At 53.5% G+C, this 23,418-nt stretch overlaps 4 protein-coding genes across 4 annotated transcripts; 2 read left to right on the top strand and 2 right to left on the bottom strand.

Moving 5' to 3' along the window:
• Positions 1-8,264: 8,264 nt before the first annotated feature.
• Positions 8,265-10,640, bottom strand: BDZ83DRAFT_584228 (uncharacterized protein; the record flags this gene model as incomplete). The annotated part of the gene is made up of 2 exons (XM_060505738.1): positions 8,265-8,717; positions 8,790-10,640. The coding sequence occupies 2 exons, from the start codon at positions 10,638-10,640 to the stop codon at positions 8,265-8,267; spliced, it is 2,304 nt and encodes a 767-aa protein (XP_060361940.1).
• Positions 10,641-12,172: 1,532 nt separating this feature from the next.
• BDZ83DRAFT_534017 (anti-silencing-like protein) lies at positions 12,173-13,103 on the bottom strand (the record flags this gene model as incomplete). The annotated part of the gene is made up of 4 exons (XM_060503339.1): positions 12,173-12,455; positions 12,524-12,832; positions 12,894-12,933; positions 12,995-13,103. Coding segments are annotated over 4 exons (741 nt in total), but the record flags the coding sequence as incomplete, so codon positions are not given.
• Positions 13,104-14,174: 1,071 nt separating this feature from the next.
• BDZ83DRAFT_754828 (mRNA 3'-end-processing protein RNA14) lies at positions 14,175-17,497 on the top strand (the record flags this gene model as incomplete). The annotated part of the gene is made up of 4 exons (XM_060514534.1): positions 14,175-14,891; positions 14,945-15,376; positions 15,427-16,441; positions 16,494-17,497. 4 exons carry the CDS (start codon positions 14,175-14,177, stop codon positions 17,495-17,497), a joined length of 3,168 nt encoding a protein of 1,055 aa, XP_060361938.1.
• A 2,928-nt stretch (positions 17,498-20,425) lies between these two features.
• Positions 20,426-23,401, top strand: BDZ83DRAFT_721788 (piwi domain-containing protein; the record flags this gene model as incomplete). The annotated part of the gene is made up of 2 exons (XM_060512412.1): positions 20,426-20,859; positions 20,911-23,401. The coding sequence occupies 2 exons, from the start codon at positions 20,426-20,428 to the stop codon at positions 23,399-23,401; spliced, it is 2,925 nt and encodes a 974-aa protein (XP_060361937.1).
• Positions 23,402-23,418: the final 17 nt, after the last annotated feature.

Below are 23,418 nucleotides of genomic sequence, written 5' to 3'. Positions count from 1 at the left end.
ATGAAGGTAAGGTATCCGTACGTAATGGGTATTATTGAAGAGTCTTGAAGAGGAAGACGCGAAAAGCGCGTTGAGTGCCATGAGAGATTGATGTGCGCGAACAGACTGCTAAATTCATACGCGTGAGCTACGGCTGTCTGAATGGGAGTCGATGAGAGTGAGAGTGAGTCTGTGGTGTGGTGGGTGTACCGATACGTAGGAGAGTGAGATTAAATGTGAGCATGAACGACTGCCTCCAACAACCCAAGCCTGCGTATCGTGTGAGAGCGAGAGAGAGCCAGTCGGTAGCTATGTAAAAAGGTACACTCACTCACTCACCACCTTGGGATGAGGGAGGAGATGGGGCCACTAAGAATGGAGGGTGGGGAACGGACCCCTTGCCTCGTGCGCGCGATGCGGAGCGGTTCCTGGCTTCAGGCGAAGTGGGCGAGCGGGCAGAAACTACCCAAGGTAGATACGTACCGAAGTACATGGTTGTTTAAGGCAAAGATACCTAGGAAGGCGCGAAATCCCAGAGTACAAACGGGATCTCAGTCGCCGGCGACCTACCAACTGCAGTAAGGTAGCAGGGAAATCATCAAAGCCCAATGGAGCCTCGCCGAGTCCGTCAGCGGGCGTACCGACCGAACCAAGCGATAATGGAAGTTACAACGGATTGCTCTGCTGCCCAACTAGCAACGCGCAACATGCAACGGACGACGGGTCCAGCAGGATACAGCCTAGACTCCCTACCTAGAGAGTTCTCTGAATTGCCAGTTTGATTACACGTCTGTATCATGACATCAAGACGTTTAGAGATCACACCGGTCTTCTGAATAGGAGAAAAGGAGGCTACCTTATTGCCATGAACTCACTAACACAGGCTCAGGGGGAAAGGTTACGAGATGCGAACCAGTACGGAGAGTGAGTATTCATCGCTGCTTGTCTGGAGAAAGGATAGGTACAAGTGGTAATATTGTCAGAGTTCATGTAAGTCGCTTCGAAAATGCAGATTTGGAGCAATTTGTCTCTTGTGGTGAGACTGGATACTGCGGGCGTGTAACGTGGGCATATTGCAATGTTTCTCATGCCCGCCCGTCTGCCTGCTATCTGTAAATTCAACAAAACAAATCTCCATCGGTCAGTTGACCTAGAATTTGACAAGTATCTGTATTATCCGTACGGATACATGATACATGACACACAATACAGAAAATAAAGGACCATCACCTCCCGAAGCAGATGTGAACAAGAACGCGACCCCACCAACAAGAACCTTGGAAACAGACAGAAAAAAATCAAAGTGTGGGATGGGACGACGATGACTGGTCCCGCAACTCCCGCTTCGCTGTAACGCCAGAAATCTGTTTGAGGATTCTGCAGGGGTTCCATCGCTTCCTTCTCTCCTCCAAAGATGGTTGCCGCACCTGCACCTGCCTGCGCCTGCCCGCACTTGCGTGAGCCGTGAGCCTTCCCTTCCCAAGCACCCAAATTCCAGTTCAGTCCTTGGGCTATCGGTGGAAGTGGCGGGGGTCATCCAACCACCCCACAGTCACACCTTCCTCGACCTGTCCTCAATTCACCTACCTTACCTTTACACCTTCCGTGATATCAGGTACAGGTACGCGTTCTCACGATCTCTAACCTGGAAGCTGAGGATGAAATGCACCTGCCTGCCCTTTACCCCGTAACTTCCTCACCAGGTAGAAATGCAGTCAGGTATATCGCAGCTTAGCCGTAGAACGTTCGCCGCGGTATGTACCGAGGTTCATCTCTATCTAGCATCTACAAATTACTCTCAAACATCGTGTTTGACCTTCGTCCTCGAGCAAGATACCGCAGTGATGAAATACCGACGCTACAGATCATCGACCATGAACGTACTCACCCCATTTGAGACTGCTCGCCTCTTGCCGCTACACATCAATTCCCATCGCCTCGGACTCTTTGCCGTCGGGGCAGATATGTGCACACCACTTCGGACCCCAAGGTCCTCGAGAATTCGCCCTTACACCTTCGCATTTGCGTGTAGCTGCCACAGCTGCGGGTGTTCCAGGCAGCCTGAACATCCCATTCGCTTGGGTTCGCTCCCTCCATCTCAGTTGAGCTCGAAATCTTCTTCACAAGCCGCTCGAGACCTTACTAGCCATTCGTTGTCAATCGTCTGCTCAACTGGCCGCGCATCGTTTCCAACGAACAGACTATCCCGTGCGCGCTCCTTCCTATCAAACTCGCCGAGCTGTGCCGACTTTACCAGCTTGCCCCATCGTGCGTCCAGTCTCGATGCAAATGCAGTAACAAGTTGGGCCGAATACGACTGCAGATGACTGCAACTGCAACTTCCCATCTTTGGGTTGAAAAAGGGTGAACAAGCCCTGTCCACGGACGACGTCCAGGTAACGCTTCGCTCGATTCCAAAGCGAGGGACCGCCTACCTTGCCATGCATCCGTCCTGAGATGCTTTGCCTTACAGCTTAACTTACCTAGCCGCCGGGTGGACTGGGGAAACCTACGTACAAGAAGAAGAACCGGGCTCCAGAAACCTAACGAACCCTCACCAGGTATCGTCTCCATCTCTGGTAGTGTCAGGATCATCCACCAACGCTGGCTGCATTACTGGTGGCGGCACCTGCAACACATTCTCACATAGTCATCCTAGACATGCGGAACGGACTGGCCTTGAGCCGTTCGTCTTCGGCTTCTTGCTCGCCCTTCGCATCCATCCGAGCATCTACCTTTCCGACCGAGACCTGCCAAAAATCGTGATCAAGAAAGAAGGAAAGACTAAAATAGGTTTCCTCGCAACGAACTCTAGAAGCCTGATGGAACCACTGCCCACAGACTCGGGATGCCACACCGCACTGGACGACGCCGGACATATGGCTTCCTTTCTTTTAAAAGAACGGATGGACGAACCGCAAAACATATAACATCGGAGCTGAGTGGGCCAGATCCAAGGACTGAGGTTGGAAAATCGTCCCTGTCATACCGGTACTCTTACCATCATTCTTAGTGCTTTTCTGTTCGAGAGAAGTACCGACCAGACAGGAGCAGAAACCGGCATGACGCCCATCGTTCATGCAACCAGGAGGCGCAGGCAGGCTTGAAACCACTGCTTTTTTCAGCTGCACATTGTGGTCCTGCGTCTGCAAATGCTGCAGAAAGAAGAAAGGCAATCGAAATCAAGACAGCCTGTCAAACGCACAGCAGCATGACACCGTGTCAGTCGTTCGCAACTCCTAGTCTCACAGCACCTTGACTAGACGAGCAGTGTAACCATCTGGCGCCAACTTGGCTCACCGTTCGGAGTGTCTGCGTTTGCGACAGCGCAACTTGAAGGTTCATGCACACCTGATTTGATCGGCTTCCCGACCTAAATCAGCATTGATGAACCTGTCGGCGGCCCGTGTGCTCGTAAAAATCGGCGCCATCGTTAACGACAAACAAGTGGCATGTCAGAGAGCGCCACCCCTCCTTTTTCCCTCGGTGTGCCTCTGTCAACTCCGTTTTTGACTTTGACATTGTCAGCGTCTGCACCCCAGAGACAGCGACAGGGACCAATTTCAGGAGCAGGGTCGCGCTTGACCGCATCAAGAAGGCCCACATGCCCGTTCGGAGAGCGGTTGAGCGGGATGTGGAATAGGGGAAGCCAGAAAGAAAAACAAGATATCGACTCGGGCGCGTGCTACGGTGGTCCCCGGCCCATCCAGGAATTCCTGCATCCTTCAATTCGTATCCCTGACCCCGTTTCCCCATGATTGTCGCCTCTCTTCGGCTTCGGACGCGGACATTGGAACGGACCTCTTGAACCCTGCGATGCTCCAAGCCACACAGCAACTCGTCATCATCAACTTTTACGACCGCGCTATCCGTTCATCACGTCCGATTTCTTCAGCGGGCTTGTTTGGTTTCAAACGATATACACGAGTACAGGTGTCCATTGTATTATCAGACGGGATATTGATTTCCTGACTAAAGACTGGAAATCAATTCAAATATCTACAGTTCCGACACCCTTGAGTAGATACGGAAACACGGTACCGGCCTTGGGACGCTGAGCCTCCCGACGGCCCTCGCTGCGGCCCGTACGCGTTATTAAGGGACTGTTGTTCGCGAAGCATAATGCCTGCGCCTAAGTCTCAAAGTTGACGCCGGTTGCCAGATTTCTGGAACCTTTCATCATCCAGCTGAACCCGCCAGCGGTTCATCGCCAAGGATCCCGTGCTCTGCTAGTCTAGTCGATGTGAGACCGCTTCACTGCCGATTCGCTGCCGATCTTCTCTGTGTCACCCAACTGCGAGTCTAGGAGATGCGCAAGTCCATTCTTGAGAGTATGCGCCCCTCGACCCCCTTCGACACGCATTCTATCGACATCTGCCTTGTGTAAGTTCAACTACGGATAACCGCAACTGGACTTGTCGAACCTCCAAATCAAAAGTCTGGCCGCCGTGGCGCGTCTACGTCAAGATCTGGCCGCATCAGACGCGGATTCGACGCTGTCGGTCAGGCGCGGCCGCCTGGCCGCGCTGTCAGCAGAAAAGGGGTCTTAGCCGCCCGCGTGCAGACAGGCCTGACAATGACTTGGGACCGGATGCCAACGCCATTACAGGGCGGCTTGCCTTCAAGCATGTCGAATGCAAAGACGCAGCTCACAGAATCCGCCGCATAGAACAAAGGCTGTCAAAGCAGCGGGGGATTGTGGCTGAACTGAAGTCTGCACCGCCTTGAGCTGGTCCATGCTCTTCATTTCCCCATGCTTGCGACACGTGGGAGGACAGGATGCGATTTCATGAGGATCGCCCCCTCTAGGGAGTTCCGGCAATACCTAGCTTCAGCTCGGCTTGTTCCTGACCTTGTCTAAAAAAGACCTTGGCTCGTCCCAGGAACAGCGAAGACAAGACACGCCGCGCGACGGATGGGAACATTGATCCACCGTCGTTCGGGGCTGTTCTCGACGCTCCGCCTGCGCGCAAAGTTTTGCTAGCAGTAAAGTGCGTGACGCGCAGAAACCGTACGCGACGTTTCTCCTTGCGAACTAGATTGATGGACCCTTCTGCAGGAACCGTCGTTCGAAGCCTCCGATGCACAGTCCATGGCCCCGTTGCTGTCACCAAAATCAGGGGCTTGTCTCTACTAATCTAGCCCTGCTGGGGTGAAATGGTCACGAGCAGAGCGTTCTTGGCTGGTAGGCAAGGAAGAAGATTTCCACTATTGACTGTAGCTCGGATTTCTTGCTGACTTTCCAGCCCGGCTCCGGTCAATGTCAACGGCCACCGTCCTTCTTTTGATCCGATGGTGTTGCTATAATGGGCAACCATTTCCCCCTTTAGGCCCCTTCCCCATTGTGATGGCTAGAGAGAGGAAGGGCCTCTCTATTCCACGCCAGGATGGCTTAGCTGGTAACGACATCTATCATTGTAAAGTTGTCAGCGTCAGATCCCAAGGTGCTTCTGCCGTCGTTAATGAGCCAATCGAATTACGCCAAGCCATGGCTGCCCTTGCGGATCTGCCTCCCGCGATGCTGTCTGTGCGATGCGAGAACTGAACTGGGCAACATCAAAGCACCACCCACACGATACATCATCCAACTCAAGATCGAGATTATCCCGTATTCTAGTACAGCGCAACACCCATGTAGGAGTATTTTCGCCCAATCGGCGGCCATTCCATGGGATGGTCGGATTCATGGAGACGACTACAATCAGTATGTTAGCAAGATCATCAGTTAGTCCTTCTTTACGTTCTGCCCTGCAAAGCGCTAGATCTACGAATAGATAGACTTATCAATCCACGATCCTCTAGATGGCACACATGATTCACTTGCCTCGCTTAGCCTCTTCCAACAAGCTCATAAGACTGACTCGCAATCTAGTTCGTATCGTTGCCTGGCGGCCTGCTGGGTGAGATTGTGACTACCGAGAGTCCTGATACTAATTCTAGGCTTTCTGACGATCCATCGACTCGGTTCAACTTACACGGCCTGCCGTCTCGCTTGTTCAATGGCAGGTGACATGTCCACAAAGAAACGAAACAAGATGAATTCCCATGTTGAACACCGCCATCAGAATGTTTCAGTCACGATCTGCCACAGCTACGCGGCATTCCCGCCCTCTCTCCTCGAGGTACAGGAGTACAGGGTACGGAAGCACAGAAACCGCCATTGTCGGGTTGTAAACCCATCTGCGGGCGTCCGACGTCAAAGCTCTCGTCGACAGCTGTCACTTCCCGCTCTACTCCCCGGAGAACCCTGTGGGAGGGGCCTTCCTTAATCTCCGCAGACGTCGTCGCGTTTCTTGCTCGAACGCAGATCTCTTGACGAAGCCTAGCTGAGGGTGTATTCGTACAGCGGCCTGCTCGGCTGTAGCTCAGTAGGAAGCCCTCACGCAACAGTAGACTGGCAAGCATCTGCATCCGTACAGCACGGATAGCGTATCATGAACTCTCTGTTAAAACGGGTGGCTGGAAGGAGATCCACAACTCTGAAGCAAAGCGCGAACAGGGATATCGGCCATTTTTTGAGAGCGGCGGCTGCGTGGGAGAGGCTTCTTCTACATCATGTGGAGCACCCAGGGGGGGAAACAATCGTAGATCTTTCCCACACCCATTAACTTTTGACGCCTCCTCGGCCGGTCGCCATTTACTGCGGCGGGGTACGCGAACCTAGTGCAGAAACGGTCAGCCCACCCCGACCCGGCGGGCCCCTCTGAGGACTCGGGAGAAGAGGACTCGGAGTGGTTGGCTTACATGACCTGAGTGGGGAGGGAAGCAAGCTGCTCTCTGTGCGTGAGTCTGCTTAGTGCTCACATCTCAAGAAGGCTCAGGCTCGTCGCAGATAGCGAATGTCGAAATGACGATGGTCAGAAATTCTGTTACGTGTGGCAGAACCCTAGAGCATGGGGGGCTCTTGATCGGCGACATGGGTTCAGTCGGGTGACAAGCCAGGCGTTGACAGGCGCAGGAAGAGGAGGATAAGGAAGAAGAGATTCCCTTTTTTTTCCCGCCCCTTGCCCTCAAAGTATCTTGTGAATCTGTAGCCGGCGGCAGTTTTGCTCCACTAGACATGATACTGTGTACAGATAGACTGGATTTAATCTGCCAAAGTAGACAGAGACGTCGTGCAAGCAAAGGTTGACGATGACCCTGATCTAAACGGATGTGACCTCGCCTCCCTCGAAGTATGTAAGACTCCCATTCTAGAGGTTACCGAGATGAAGGAAACAATGAAACGGGAGAACGGAACGGAGGAAGGACCTGCGACATCGAGGGAACAAGCAACCGGGCGAGGTGACGCTGTTTGACGGAGTACAAAGATTGGCGATTTGGTGACCGAGACAAAGAAGCTGTTCATTTACCCCTGTTCACCAGATCTTCTCTTTCTTGCCTTTTTGTTGTTGTTCAAGAACACGTTGCTTGTTTCTCTTTCGTCTTGTCCTCTCCTTTGCTCGTGGAAGATGGCGTCAGGGGTGGGTTATGGGATCTCTCGTCTTTGACATTTTCAGCGGGACAAGATTTCCGGGGTTCCAGGTAGGTGGAGATGTGAGAATCGGGACCATAGCCATCAAAGCCATGCAAATTAAATCTTTTTTTTTTTTTTTCAGAATAAGGTCGAGTTGGTGATTCAATGGGGGGTGAAGGGAGTCACTCTCTTCATGAGACTTCAAGTGATGTTGCGACAACGTATCGGCTGTCGAGACAGGTAGGCGTGATGATGTAGTCATTCTGACTGGACTAGAGGAGCATCTTCCCACTGAGATCGGGACGGGCTTGAGATACGTTGTCTTAGAGGGGGCCAATGTGGCAGTCAGGTTTCGAGGAATCCAGATCGAGGATGAGAGACTTTATCGTCGCCATGCTTATGAGTGATGTCAAACACATTCGGAGAATACCAGGCTGCTCAGGCCGGGCCAATCTCGCTTTGCTCGGTTGGAAAGGAAAGCAGTGATTGGTGCGTCGAATTCCAACGGGTCCAGCTTCTTGCATATGTCGAAGTCAGCTTTTGGTTGATTCTCTGGTCAAGCTTGGCAATAGTTGAATACTTGTCAGTATGTCCGGTGCTGTGAGCCCGACGAGTTTCGACATTGAGACGTGCGTAGAGCCAGTAAAAAAGAAAGGCCTTCGTCCTTGGCCGGGTCTCAGAGTCCGACCATTCTAGAGAGGTTGGCTGGCATTCAGGAAACAAGCCTTCGCATTTAGCATTTATATTGTGGCATGCAGTAGCCTGACGATCTCAAAACGTAATAAGGGGGTATCTAGCAACTAGAGAATCTCAATAAATCAAAACCACCTCATACATTTGCAAACGCCGAACCGTCACCTTGCTCACCTCCGCTCCCACGAACCCCATTCTTCCTCACCCACGTCCACCAACCCATAAACGACTGTATCAACCCCAAATCATTGTTACGCTGGTGCTGCTGCGGCGGCGGCTGCTGCTGCTGGTGTCGTAGCGAACGTGTCGGAGAAGGCCGGCGGCCCGTCAACCGCCTCTTCCTCCTGGGTCTCGTCTCCGTCACGGGTATGATGACGGCGGCAGGGGTAAACTGCTCATCCGTACCGGCGTCCGTGAACAGTCGAAACGGCCAGGCGAGCGCGGCGAAGGTGTGCCTTGCGAGCGAGTACCCCGCGCGTGTCTGCAAGAGGATGAGGGCCACGATGAATGGTACGCAGACGCAGACCATTGTCACCGGGAATCTCCAGTCTTCTGGTGAGATTGTAAACTCTGTTATACCAAAGACTGACTGAAAAAGGTTTGATGTGTTAGTATAAAGAACGTTGAAAAGAAATGTGAGGGAGGAAGGCTTCTAACTCACAGTCACAAAGGTCAGGGGTAGAAACACCATGGACCCCAATGTCAGGACCTTGATGTTATCCCCCTGCTCGATCGCCCTCCTCGACTCCTTGATGGAGCTCCCGCTGAAGAGCTGGTCCCGCAGATTCTCAATCTCCTTGCGCGTCGCGGCGTTCTTGGCGTGCACCGTCTCCAGGTCCCGACACGCGCGCTCCAGGTCGGACCGCAGGAGCACCATCTTGTCGCGGTACGCCGCGCCCTCGGGGCTCTCCGGCGCCGGGTGCGGCCACAGCGTCTGGTGCCGCCCCTCCCAGAAGTCGTCGGGAAAAGTCTCGCGGTAGGCGGCCAGCATGGCGCGCAGGCCCTCGTTGACGACGCCCAGCGTGTTGTAGGCCCAAAAGTACCGCCGGATGTATGTGAAGTGCTTGTCCTCGAAGAGGAGCTTGTCGCGCAGGCGGGCGTCGAACATGAAGTCCGTCGGCGGGGTGATGAGCTTCGCGATGCGAGCGTGGAGTGCCAGGTTGCGCTTCGTCGCGTCGCGGTACTCGGTCACCAGGGCGTCCAGAAAGGCGTAGGGTCCCGAGGGGAAGTTCTTGTGCGCCTCGGCGTCGCCGCCGCGGAGGGTGTGTTCGTCGTCTGGGAAGGACTGGATCGAGAGCAGGTGCCACGGCGCGAACGTGTCGAAGAGGAAGCCTTCTTGCGGACCCTCGCGGCGGCGGGTCTGTTTCACGGACTGGCGTGGCGGGCCAGAGAGGGAGAGGGCGAGGATGGAGCTGCATTCTGCGATGTCGATGTGGTCCTTTGAGCGGCGGTCCGCAGGACGTTTATCGTACTTTTGAAAGGGGGCTGGTTCGAGACCCTCGCCTACGACTGTGTAGTACTTAAAGACGAAGAAGAAGCTGCGCTGGCGGAGATGCGAGGGCGAAGCATCCTTCGCAAAGGCTCGGTGGACGTGGGCCGTCGTCTTTCCGTTGTTCTCATGGTCTGTGATGAGATGGTTGAGAAGCTCCGTCATGTCGAAGTATGGGCGCATCGTCATATGCAGCGCGCCGAGCATGAGGGCTGACGGTTCTTGTAGAATCGTTACGAGACCTACGGCCTGGCCATCAGCGTGAATCTCCTTGAGGGCGTTCCATACCGTCGGAGCGTCGACAATCTGAGTTGGAGTTGGAGCTGCATCGGCTGCGGCGTTTCGAGGACGGCGGTCCGGGTGTTTGCCCACAGGTCTAGGTGATCCTTCCTTGTCGACGTCGTACAGCTCAAAGGTTGAACTGACGTACCCCTGGCTTTCATATGCAGCGAATTCCTCAAAGACCGCATCCTCGTCGATGTCGGCTTGCCGTCTGATCACATCGGTGAGCGCGATAGCGGCGCCACCGGTGAAGTCAGTGTACTTGAGGTGGCGTAGTAGTTGATTGTCCGTCCATGAGACGCGTTCAACTAGTTTTGTGGGAGGGATTGCGAGGGTCCCATCTGAACTGTTGACACTTCGAGGGCCTGCAATGTCAAGTAAGGGAAGATATTCGACGTCTAGCTCAGAATGAATCGAGGCCGATACGTGTTTCCTCTCAACAACGCTGGGCAGTGTCCGCTTTTCGATAGGGTCTGAGAAAGTTGAGCGGCGGGCACGGCGAAGAGCAGGCTGAAAGGTCGCTTCCGATGAGAGTGGTGGACTCTGGCCTGGACTATGGACGGGACTTGGAGACGGTTGTAGGAGGGGAGATGGCTGGCGAGTATTGTTTGTTGTCTTGGTATCTGATCTGTCTCTCACGGCACTAGCCAGGGAGTCATGGAGACTTCGTAAGTTACAGAGATATTGGTCGTGGCTTGCCTCGACTGCTCTGAGCAGCTCCTCAGGGCTCCGGGTTGACATAGCAGTGACCGAAAACGAGCCTGTCAAAGTGAGTATACCAAGAGAGATCAAGGAGGTCACTATGTGAAGATGATGGATCAAGAAAACAGAATCTACCGGACAACTCGTCCCTAGGATAGCAGCGGCCCTTTTCTACTCACTAACATGCACAGCCTGCCTTGCCTCAGACCTCCGACAAGAGATCCGAGATCAGGATGTTGTGCCATCGGCAATCTCCAGCTACACCACAAGCACTAGCCTAGGCAGCCTCGACGTTCCCCTCACTCAAGAAGATCGACCCCAAATGCGGCTGAGCTGCGGAGCCTAGGGTCTCAAAAGCACGGCGCGGTGTCTTCGGTGAGTGCGAGCATGCGCGCGGGAGAGATGAAGGCCGGCAAGCAGTAGGCCCGTCTCGAGATGACTTCATGGGCCCGGGGAGTGCGTGCGTGCGAACATCGGCCGACATCACCGAACCCAAGCTTTTCGGCCACTGGACCGGGTGGGTGGGCACGGGTGTTTTCCCCGTATGCATCTCTGTGCGCCCCGAATGTGTGGTGTGATGCAGGGAGACGGGACTTGAGAATGCATGCCGGGGAAAAGGGAGAGGATGTAGGGGGGCCATTGTGAAATACAACGTGGGGTTTGAGCTGGAGGAGTCACCGAGGTGAGGTTAGTTTGGAGCATGAGTCGTCGGAGTCGATTAGCGATCACCAGGAAAAGCAGGGCTGTCGATGAGGTGTCGTCCGGCGCCGGCCACCAGGAGCGGCTTTTCGCGGCCTATGGAGTGTGACCGTGGGAGTCGCAGTTGAAAGTTGATTGGCGATGGCTGCTGCCTTGGCAGTTGTCAATGGCGTTGTGCTGCTGACAGATGACAGCCGCCAAGGAGGATTCACGTGCGTAAAGATGCAATTGTTCAAACCCAACCTAAGGAGCCGGGGGGGGGGGACGAGGGGCGCGGGAGAGGCATTTGGTTGCCGGGGTGTCTTAGTGTGGTCTGGAGGGGATGGAACTCGCAAGTCCGTTTGAAAATGTCTCAATCTCAGTCGCATGATGCAGAAGAAGACGCTAGATCGTGTCGTCGGGATTCGTTGCATGGAGCTTGGCATCCGCTTTTTTTTCTCCCTCTTCTGACGAGGAGTTTGAACTAAGACTACAAATCTTGGAAGTAGAAAAATGGGTTAGCCACTTCGACACGTAGCTCACCATGAAGGGATCCAAAAGGCACATATCCACAGGAAAAGGTATCTTTTGCATCTAATTACTAGGACCAAGTCCCTTCTACAGTTGGTCCCTCTCCAGACCACATCATCTATACTGAAAGGTTCGGGTACCTTATGCAATCATCATCCAGGTCGTATTCTTCGTGTAAACCGCCATCCTGCGCAATTCTAGTCGAATAACTTCTGGGTCGGCAAAACAATGGGGGTATGGGCAAAAGCGTCAAAACATCTCTCGACAGGCGTCACCTAGTGAGTAGCGACCTCCTAGGCCTTGCCGGCAACGGCGACGGGCTTGTCACCAGCGTCGACGTCCATGGCGTCGTCATCAGCAGCCTCGCCCTCACCCTCCTCCTCCAGCTCATCCTCGCTCTCGCCCTCAATATCAACACTGCCGTCATCCGACATCTCGTCCTCCTCAGCAGGGACGGCTTCTCCCTCGCCGTTCTCGACACCGGCCATCTCAAGATCCTCACCGGCGGGCTTCTCGCCGTTGGCAGCACTAGCCTCGGCCTCCTCCTCTTCACGCTCCTCGGCACCGTACTCGTCCTCGTCAGGCACGAGGTCAGCCTCGGGCTGCTCAGGGGGAAACTCGGCGGGGGCGGCGGCATCGTTGTCCCTAAGGCTCCCAGTTAGCTCCGCTATTCTGTTGACTCTTGTTTTCCCCTCATGTTTATGAAAACGTACCACTTGATCGCGAAGCGGGTCACACGAGGCTTCTCGGCGAGAACGTTGCGCTTGACTCGCTCGATGATGGGCTTGGAGGGAGGCTCAGCGTTGAGCTCCTCAGAGTCGTACTCATTGTTGACATAGTAGCCAACGCGAACGAACTCGCGACCGTCGTAAGCGCAGGTCAAGAGGATCACAGTGACACCCAGAATATCGGCGTCGGGAATTCTGGAAGTGTTGGGCGCATCGGCCTCGAAGATGAACTTGTTGACACCGACCGGAACGGGTCCGACGAGAAGACTGTCGAGCTCTTGGTCGTACTGATCACTGTTTTGTGGCAGTCAGCGAATGGCGGTGTACGTGGTAAAAATTTACAATTCAAACCAACCTAGTCGCAGATCCAACGTAGGTCAACTTCCACTCAAGATCTAATTGAAGGTTTGTTAGTAAAATAAGAGATCATGGCTTTCTTTCGAATGGATTCTTTACCCTTCTCCAAGGACTCCAAACACTCGAAAGTGATCTCGAACTCGTACTTGTCCGTGAATTTGGCGGGGTTGTTCAGAACCTGAACGCCCAGAAGCGAGACGATGGACATCGTGAAAGGTGGGCGATGAAGTCTTGGTTGAGAAAGTGGTAAGGGATGTAGGACAAAAGTCTGCGCGACTGCGAGCAAAGGAAAGTTGAGAAGAAATTCGTTGCGTGGATGTTGGTCAGAGGTGGTGGGTGGAGTTGGTGTATTGAGAAGGTCGGATTGTTTTGCGGCGAGCGAAATGGAAGAAGAAGGCTCGGCTCGTCAATTGCAACGGGACAACGGCGTGGGCCTGGGACGCGCCTGCCTTCCCCTTACCGCGAATTTCGCGTAAAGTGGTCTCCACGTCCAGGCTAGCCCTTTTCGGCTCTCGCGCCTGTTCCTGTGCCTGTCAAGTTCCTGGCCAGCCACACAAAGGGAGGCTTGGAGATGGCTGATGCCTTGCGTTTTTATTCTACCTTACCTTACTTAACCTTGCGGATGCCTTACTCAGGTGGAAGGACACTGTGTGGCTAGACTATGCCAGTATCTCTTCAGAACAGTGAGACTATCTAGGATCTTTGTTTGATTTTTCTCGAGAGCCGACGTTTGCAAGAGTGCTCACCTACCTTAGGTACCTACCTACCTTAGGTATCTTACAGTGGAAGTCAGGTGCCGGGAGCTTCTTATCCGATAAGATTGTCTTATCAGTCACAGCTTGATTCAGCCGAACATTTGCCAGGTCACCGCCAAACCACGCTAGCCTGGTTTCGGCGTCTACTTTCCTCCAATCCTTCACATTGCCAACAAGCTGCAACCTTCCAATTTTGCGACCCGTTTGTCTTACAGGCAGCCAACAACATCAGCTTCACAGCCCCTCTCAGCCATCAACGACCTTCGATAGCCGACTACGAACGACAAGACTCTTTCAAAACTTTCCTTTTGCGACCGTTTATCAATCTTCTACGAGCCGAATTACGCCTTCCTCGCGCGAGATACCCAGCGTCTTCGCACCTAGGGCGACCCAGGAGCTCATAGCTACCACGAGCAGCGCTACGCTGTGAAGTCAATTGACATTGAGCTTCTCAGCTGAGAGCATCGCATCGTGATTCTTGTGAGACGTTGCGACACAGGTTCTTCGGAGCGCTCATCATCGCAATGGATCCCGAACTCCCGCAGAACGACCAACAATTCGAGGGTGCGTCTTGGGGAGAAGATGGATATGAAGAAACAAATGATATACAGCATAGCGACGAACAAAGTCAAGATCCTGCCTTCCCACTTGATCAAGCTGCGAATGGTGACTCAGAAGATGCTGGCGAATATGACCCAGAGTCGGTCGCGATAACTTCAGTTCCAGAGACCGCAGAGCCCAATCCCCCCGCCGATTCAACCCCAACCCCTACCGCTTCCACATCCATCAAGCCGAAATCAGGCAAACCCAAAACACAGGGAGGATTCCTAGTGGGAGACTCTGATGATGAGGAGGAAGATGCGCCTACTCCCGCATCAAACGCTGTTCCTGCTGCTCCTGCGACGCAGACCCCAATTGCACAAAACCCTCCCTTCCCTTCTGCATCTACTCCTGTCCAAGGCCAAGTGAGCGCCGCCCCAGAGCAGGCGAGCCATGGAGTTCCCGTGCGAGCGCCCAGTGCGGCATCGAGTACAGCGCAAGCGCCGCCCCCTCCAGCAGTGCAGTCCGTCCCGAGCAGAGACCCGAACGACACTTTTGGCCTTTTGGAGGATCGCGTGAAGGAGGACCCAAGAGGGGATATGGATGCGTGGCTCGCATTGTTCGCCGAGCATCGACGCTACGACCAGTTGGATGAGTTGCGCGCTGCCTATGAGCGATTTCTCCAAGTTTTCCCCCAGGCTGTAAGTGGAATTTTCGCTCGTGTAGGGCGAGGTTTGAACTAACGCATATCTAGGCCGATATCTGGGCCGATTGGGCACAGCTCGAGTTGGACTCCAACCGCTTCCAGGACGCTGAAGCGCTTTTCAGCCGGTCACTGGTCAATGTGCCCAATGTTAAGCTTTGGACCGTATACCTCAACTACATCCGCAGACGATACGATTTAAACAACGATCCTAACGGGGAATCTCGCCGAATCCTGAGCATGTCCTACGATTTTGTGATTGCTTCTGTTGGCATTGATCGTGACTCGGGTCAACTGTGGAAGGACTATATCCAGTTCATCAAGAGTGGCCCAGGCCAGGTCGGAGGTAGTGGTTGGCAGGATCAGCAGAAGATGGACCAGTTGCGCAAGGCCTACCATCGCGCCATCACAGTCCCCATGTTTGCGCTTACAGATCTGTGGAAGGACTACGACCAGTTCGAAATGAGTCTGAACAAAACGACCGTAAGTTACTTAACATCTCGGTAGATGGCCGTTGCTAACGACACGATAAGGGCCGCCAATTTATTCAGAAGCGCTCGCCTGCCTACATGACAGCCAAGGCAGCAAACTCTCAGCTCGATCGTTTGATTCCCAGGCTCTCACGAACGTCGCTCCCTCGACTGCCTCCTGCACCCGGCTTCCACGGTGACCAGGAATTCATGGAGCAGGTCGATATCTGGAAGAAGTGGATTCAGTGGGAGAAGGAGGATCCGTTGGTTCTCCTGGACGAAGAGCCTGAGGCCTATAAAACTCGCGTATTGTACTGCTACAGGCAAGCGTTGATGGCTCTTCGCTTCTGGCCCGAGATGTGGGTGGACGCGGCAGAATGGTGCTTCGCCAACAATATTGCAAAGGATGGCAAGGAGCTGGGCTTGTCTTTTCTGACAGACGGCATTGAGGCCAACCCTGAAAGTGTGTTGCTTGCGCTCAGACATGGAGACCGTGTGGAAACGACCTACCCGGCCGGAGACGATGATGCCAGCAAGGCTACCCGCGCCAAGGCAATCAGGGAGCCCTACAGCCGCGTTCTCGACACTTTGTACACCATGTCCAAGAAGCTCAAGGAGCGGGAAGAGAAAGAGGTTCGCAAGATCGAGGAAGCCTCAGCCCAAGACCCTAACATCAAGGACTCAATCGAACGGAACGATGACGATATCGACGGCGACAATCAGCCCGGTGAACTTGGAAAGGAAGAGCGCATCAACGCCGTGAAGCAGGGATTCTCGGTGCAGACAGATATGCTCAAGCGCACTATTTCGTTTGTGTGGATTGCGCTTTGTCGAGCTGCTAGGAGGACACAAGGCAAGGGCAACACGACTTCGGGGCTTCGGCAAGTCTTTATCGAGGCCCGAGGGCGTGGCCAGCTCACCAGCGATGTCTATATCGCTGTTGCGAAGATGGAAGCTCTCATCTACAACGACCCTGCCGGCGGTAAGATCTTTGACCGCGGTGCGAAGCTTTTCCCCGAGGATGCTAGCTTCATGCTCGAGTACCTTAGGTTCTTGCACTCCAAGGGTGACACAACAAGTGAGCTCCCCCTTCTCTCATACACAATGAATTCATACTGACCCATGCATAGATGCCCGTGTTGTCTTCGAGACATGCGTCAACCGCCTCACGCAGAAAGAAGACAAGAAGGACCAGGCGAAGCAACTATACTCATACTTCCACAAGTACGAATCGCAGTTTGGAGAGCTCTCCTCCATTGCTGAGCTGGAGAAGCGCATGTCCGAACTCTGGCCCGCTGACCCCAGACTTTCACACTTTGCAAACCGTTTCTCAGTAGACACGTTTGATCCCATCGCCTACCGCCTCATCATCTCGCCGGCTGTTCAATTACGGCCGAAGATGCTGATCCCGATCATCGAGCAGCCAACCTCAGTCCGGCAATCCCCAATGGCCTTGCCGGTTCGTCAGACGGCCAGCCCGGGCCCGCAGTACATGGGCGTCACAAACTCTCCAAAGAGACCCTTCGCAGGCGACGATTATGAAGAGCTCAACAGGCCACGAAAGCTTGCCAGGGGAGAATCGCCTCTTAAGGGTGCCGCGGGTCGTCGTCTTGACCAGCAAAGACGCAACCAAGGAGCACCCCTTTCCCGAGACATCACTTTCCTCTTGGGTATCCTGCCGCCGGCTCACTCTTATGCTCACTCGCCCAACGCGTTCCGTTTGAGCGCTCCTAATCTCGTTGGCCTGATTCGCGACACCCCTGTGCCTGATTACAGCGCATGGAAATCCCAACAAGAGCTCGGCGCTCGACAAAACAACGGTATGCAACCCCCTTCCCACAGCCGACAGGCATCTGGTGACTACGCTGGGTACGGAAACGGTGGACGGAACTCTCCCCAGAGAGCCCTCAGTCCATATGATGGATCGGGTAGGCGCCTGGCATCATCCGGATACAGGAGCTCTCCCCTCCGACCTGGTTCCAGTGGCGGACATACCGACCCTTCTGCATACCGACAGGACGTGCCTCAGCAGGGGCAATATCCGCCAGCGGCTTTGTTTGACGCGAATGCTTCTTGGGTACCTGCTGGCTACAGTCAAGCACCAGCACAGCAGTATGGCAAATATCAGTATTGATCTTGGAGCTGACGATTGGATTCAGGGGCCGGGTTCCGAAGGGGTTGGCCCTAATTTCGATGTCTATCACAGACTCTGCCGACCACAGTAGTTGGTATCTGGTGGCTCAATAATCGTTGGGATGTTCCCTTTGATATTGAGTTTTGGTTCATGTTTTCAAGAGCAAGGGCTTTTTTTTTCGTTCCTCAAGAGGACATTGGTCGCAAAGTATGCGATATCAGTGTTCTGTATAATACGAAAAGTCTTCAAGGGGCTCCGCATTACTGGAGGCGTTCAGGGCGGGGGCGGCGGATACTTCACTCGTGCGGCTCACGGAAGCAGCACGCACTTTGTTTTTGTCAAAAAGCATACGCCACGGCATTGCGTTCGATGGCTCGTTCACGCGATGTTGGGGGAGGAGGATGAATGGCAGACGGCTACATGGGATGCCACCCTCAGGTGTCATCTAGATTGCTTGGCTAGCCGCTTGAGTAATTAAAGAAATCTGCTTTTGAGACACCACTTTCCCTTGCTGTTGATATAAGAAGGTGACTGCTCTCACGTTGAACGGCATCTTGTCGCCGCCTTGCGCACTGGTGAAGCAAGTCGGTCAAGGTCCGCATCGAACATCACCGGGTTGAGGTATGGGATAGTCGTCCTTCGACAGGTCTGAGACTTGGGTCGTCCCGAAGTATAGTTTCCCTTGAATCTCGTCGCAAAAACATCGATGGATGGCACTAATCTAGAGAGTCTAGAGTCGATTTCCAAGCCTACTAGGCCAGGGCAGAATGTTTAGGTACATTTTCGTAGCAACTCTTCTGCCGAAGCAGTAATGAAGTTTCCGCCCCGACGTTATCCCCGAGAGAATCGGGTGGTAAGCAGCAGGCAGGCTCTAACTTAACTTCCTATCCGACTTATCCTAGCACCTTATACTAGCAAAGTGCTTTGCCGTTCGGCACCTAAGCTCTGTTCCTCTTACTCTTATTCCTGTTGCTAGTCCTGTTGCTATTCCTGTTGCTATTACTGTTGCTATTCCTGTTGCTATTCCTGTTGCTATTACTGTTGCTATTCCTGTTACTATTCCTGCTGCCTTTCCTATTGCTTTTCCTGTTGTCCCTCCTCATTTTCTATGTATTCCTTAGAAAATACGGTTTTGAAAGTAGGAAGGTTATTGGAATAAACTTACTGCTAGGCCGTGATTGTTAGGTGATGCTGGCGTTCGGTTATCTCTTCTCTTAATCTATGAGTGTAAGTCATGCTTGCTGGCACACTCGCGCCTGCCATAACCCACAGACAAGCCGATGGCCCTAAGCTTGACAAGCACATTCTGTTGTCCACAAGATGGCCCATCGCACCCAACTAGGCTTGTAAGGTTTGTTGTAAGCCGGACTTTGTGGATGTGACGGCATTGGTGATGGCCATGGCGATCCCGGTGCGGAAAAAGCTATCTGAGAGAAGACCTTCGCAGTCTGTTCATCGAGTGACGAAGCGAGACTTCGGCGGATCGCCAGCCAGAGACATGAAGGCCACATCGTCTACTACTACTGGTCGACTAATCAGCTTCGTTATGGGTGGAAAGCCGGGTGATTTCATACATGGCATGCTGCATTCTTTTGGGGCATTCAACGTGACTGTCTTTTTGTTTTTGATGTCATCATTATGAGGCAGTGGCATTTATGAATGAACCGAATAAGTTTATGCCTCGCGGTCGTGCCTTCTGTGAAAAATAAAATGGTGACGCTTTCTAGGCCACGAACATTCGGTTAATTCGAGGTCTATATGTTGCGCTACTTTGATAGTAGACTGTGTGTGAACGTGCGGATTGCCCAAGAGTCTCACGACTGTGGCGTCTTTTTCGAAGCCTTGTGTTCTGTAGCTTATTGTTGGTGACGTACGTAGACTGAGTGGCATATGTCAATCTCATCACCCGTGTATTCTATGCTGTCCTGCTATCATGCTATGTCGTAAACGATGGCGTTCATGCCGGCGTTCTCACCGCCTTGATAGCCTCCTGGCTACAGCGAAGCATTGTGACGTTTTTGATAGTGACTTGAATGATGTGATTTCGAAGATTTCATTTTCACCCTCCTGACATCCTAAAGTGAAGTCTTCACATCCTCAACCCCAACATCTCTCACTCTCTGGCCATTGATCCTTCCTGTTGCTTCTGCTGCTCCTTCCCCAGAGCCACACAGCCGATTTACAGATCACTCCCTCTCTCTGGAGGCTATATAAACCAACCTCTCAACCCTCCAGCCTCTAGATCTTCTTCTTCTCTTCCACACACACTCACATCGCAATCACATCTCGCTTACCCAAACAATCAATCACAATCACAACCACACACTTCATTCAACTTCAACTTTCAACTCAGGTAAGTTTACAACATATTCATGCTTGGCACACCTCACATCAGTGTACACCCACACAAATGATTTCGCCGCCATATCTTCCTTCCCAAACCCACATGCTGCCTCCTTCCTCCTGCTAAAAAGGCTGGATATCTCCTCCAGCAGGTCTACAAGAAGGCTTCTCCCTTTTCTCAATCCAAATTTTTAGTTTTCCTCGACGCATCACCATACTACACTACAACCCAGCCTCACTGCCAACCTACTTTAAGTCACTCAGACAAGGTATCTTGCCCTACCCATACATCTATCCTGTTCCTGGACAAAGGAACAAATTCCCAGCGCTCCTGATCTGGAGATTCGTTACTTCCTTCCTTCCAGGTCACCCATCCTTGACTACCTCCTTCCTTAAGCGCCTTTGGCAGTTGCCGACCTAGGCAGCTACAAAAAGGGCCCTCTTCTTTTTTCTCCTCTTTTTCCCTTTTCTTCCTCTTCTGCCACCTCTCAACATCATCTACCTCAGCGAGAATCGTACATTCATTCACTGACCACAAACAGCAGCATCTGCACAGCAATTCCACAATCTCCACGACTAGACAGGATGTCTTCCGGTTCTCCTAGCCGTGGTGGTCCTGCCAGCCCTGCTAGATCTCGTTCGGGATCTCAGCCCAAGCATGGCTTCGGACCTTCCATGGGTTTCGACCCGGCGAAGCCCGAGGGCGGTGGTCCCAGCAAGGATCACATCAACTCTCGTATCGACCCGCCCCCAGAATCGTACCTCAATGCCGGCGAGACTCCCTTCATTCGGAGACCCGGTTACAATACCTCTGGCAAGGCTATCAACTTGGAGGTCAACCAGTTCCGCGTCAAGCAGTGGAGCGACAAAATGACCATCTACCAGTACGATGTGTCGATCTCGCCCGTGCCCCTGAAGTACAATGTGGTCTTCAAGAAGGTGTGGGACTCCCCACCTGTCCAGACCATGCTGGCGAAGTACAAGACCCTTTGGTTGAACGATGGCCGCAAGTTGGCTTGGTACGTCATCCTATTTATTCTGCATGCCTATTTCCTCTAACAGAAGTACAGGTCGTCGGTTCCTATCAACCGTGGCGAGGAGCGCTTGAAGGTTGACCTTGACGAGGGCAAGCCCGTTCGTCCCAATGCCAAGCCGCGCGACAATTCCTTCTTCTTCGTCATGAAGGAGACGAAGAAGATCAACCTCGCGGCTCTTGAGGCATACCTGACCGGCAAGATGGACTGGGACAGCACTGTTCTGGAGTGCATGAACTTCCTCGACCACCTAGTCCGCCAGTACCCTAGCGAGAACCTTCTCTCAATCAAGCGCAATTTCTACAACGAGCGCAATCCACAAACCATGGATCTTGGCCCCTGCTTGCAGGTCGTCAAGGGTGTCTACTCGTCGGTCCGGATGAATCAATCGGTTATGGACAAGTTTGGTCGTGGGCTGGGTCTGAATGTCGACGTTGCCAATACGGCATTCTGGAAGGGAGACAAGCCGTTGCATCTCTTCGTCAGGGACTTTCTGGGCACCTGCGATCGCAGATGGCAGGGCCTGAGCCCGCCGGACATCGCCAAGATCTTGAAGCCAGTGCGCCAGCAGGACAAGAACGGCAAGACGGTACTCACGATGTCTGATGCCTTCAAGCATCTCAGGAAGCTGGCAAAGCTCCGATTCTGCCCCAAGCATCGCGGCAAGGAGAACTGGGACAAGTCTTACACCATCAAGGGGTTCGCATTCAGCCCAACCTACGGTGACAGCGGTGCTACTACTGACAGCATCGTCTTCACGAACAACGGCGAGGAAATGAACATTACGAAGTACTTCGACAAGACCTACGGTTACAAGGTTCAGTTCCGTGACTGGCCCGTTGTCGAGACCGCAAAGTCCGGCTTCTTCCCCATGGAGGTCTGTGTGGTCGCTGCCATGCAGCGCTACAACTACAAGCTTGACCCTGATCAGACCTCGGCGATGATCAAGGCTGCTGTCACTCGTCCCACCCAGCGCAAGGCGGACATCATCAAGGCGAAGAACCAGCTGGCATGGAAGGAGGATCCCTATCTCCGCCAGTACGGTGTTGTTTTCGAGGACCAGATGGCTAAAACTGTGGGCAGCCTGCTTGAGCCCCCGAAGATTCAGTACGCCAACAATGTGGTCAGCCCCGTCTTCTCTGGTCGCTGGGACTTGCGCGGCAAGAAGTTTTGGGTTCCCAACCGTGCTCCTCTGGCGTCTTGGGGTATCGTGATTCTGGAAAACTCCACCAGCAGAGCCAATGCCCAGGCCTTTGCACAGACGTTCAAGCAGACTTACACTGGCCATGGAGGCAAGATTACCAAGGACGCTGTCGTCATCGACAGTGAGGCCCGCAACAACAATGTTGCTGAAGCAATTGCCAGGGCGTATGCCCAGATCAAGGCCAAGACCAATGCTGTCCCGCAGCTGCTCTTCTGCATCTTGCGGTTCAACAATGTTGGCTCTTACGAGCGAATCAAGAAGTCCGCCGACTGTCGATTCGGCTTGCTCACTCAGTGCGTTCTTTCACGCCATGTTGACAAGAACCAGGCCCAGTACCATTCCAACGTGGCCATGAAGGTCAACGCGAAGCTTGGAGGCGTTACCTGCCGTATCCCTCACCCGTCTGGTCCTTCTAACAAGAACCCTCCTTTCTTTAAGGAAGTCACCATGATGATTGGAGTGGACGTTTCCCACGCGACTCCTGGAATCGACGCTCCCTCGATGGCGGCGATGACCATGTCGATGGATGCTGATGCCACTTTCTACTCGGCTGCTGTTGAGACCAACGGCTACCGCGTTGAGATGCTCTCTCCTGTCAGTGCCCGCACTTTCCTTGGTCGACTCATGCCCACCTGGCACAAGCGTATGGGCCACCCTGCGCCTCCTCCCCACATTGTCTACTTCCGTGATGGTGTCTCTGAGGGTCAGTACTCACAGGTGTTGGAGTACGAGGTGGGAACGATGAAGAACATCATCAAGAGCATCTACCCCACCGCCAGGCAGCCCAAGTGGACGGTCATTGTGGCTACGAAGCGCCATCACATTCGATTCTTCCCCCAGAATGGAGACAAGAACGGCAACCCCCTCCCCGGAACTGTCCTTGAGAAGGAGGTCTGCCACCCTTTCTGGTGGGACTTCTACATGTGCTCGCACGTGGCCATCCAGGGAACTGCTCGCCCTGTACACTACACCGTTCTGATAGACGAGGCCAAGATGGGCACGAACGATCTTCAGCGCATGATCTATGGTCAATGCTACCAGTACGCTCGCTCGACGACTCCTGTCTCCCTTCACCCGGCGATTTACTACGCTGATCTCGCCTGCGGCCGTGCTCGTGCACACGAGAACATTGCAACCTCTCAGGGCTTCCGCTCCGGCCCCAAGGCGGCGGAAATGGCTGACGAATACGGCTCCCGCGGTCTTAGCATGTTCGAGGGCGAGCGTCCCACCGAGTCCCTTCCCCTGCTGCCTCTGGGTGGCAGTGGCCCTGACTCTGACCCCCAGGCATCTGACATGTTCAAGAACACCATGTGGTACATCTGAGTGCGCATATCAGAGAT

This window comes from Colletotrichum acutatum (assembly GCF_030867785.1).
Source record: "Colletotrichum acutatum strain CBS 112980 chromosome Unknown BDZ83scaffold_88, whole genome shotgun sequence".
NCBI lineage: Eukaryota > Fungi > Ascomycota > Sordariomycetes > Glomerellales > Glomerellaceae > Colletotrichum > Colletotrichum acutatum.
Note: the sequence above shows the minus strand (reverse complement) of the source record. Positions and strands in the feature narration are given on the sequence as shown.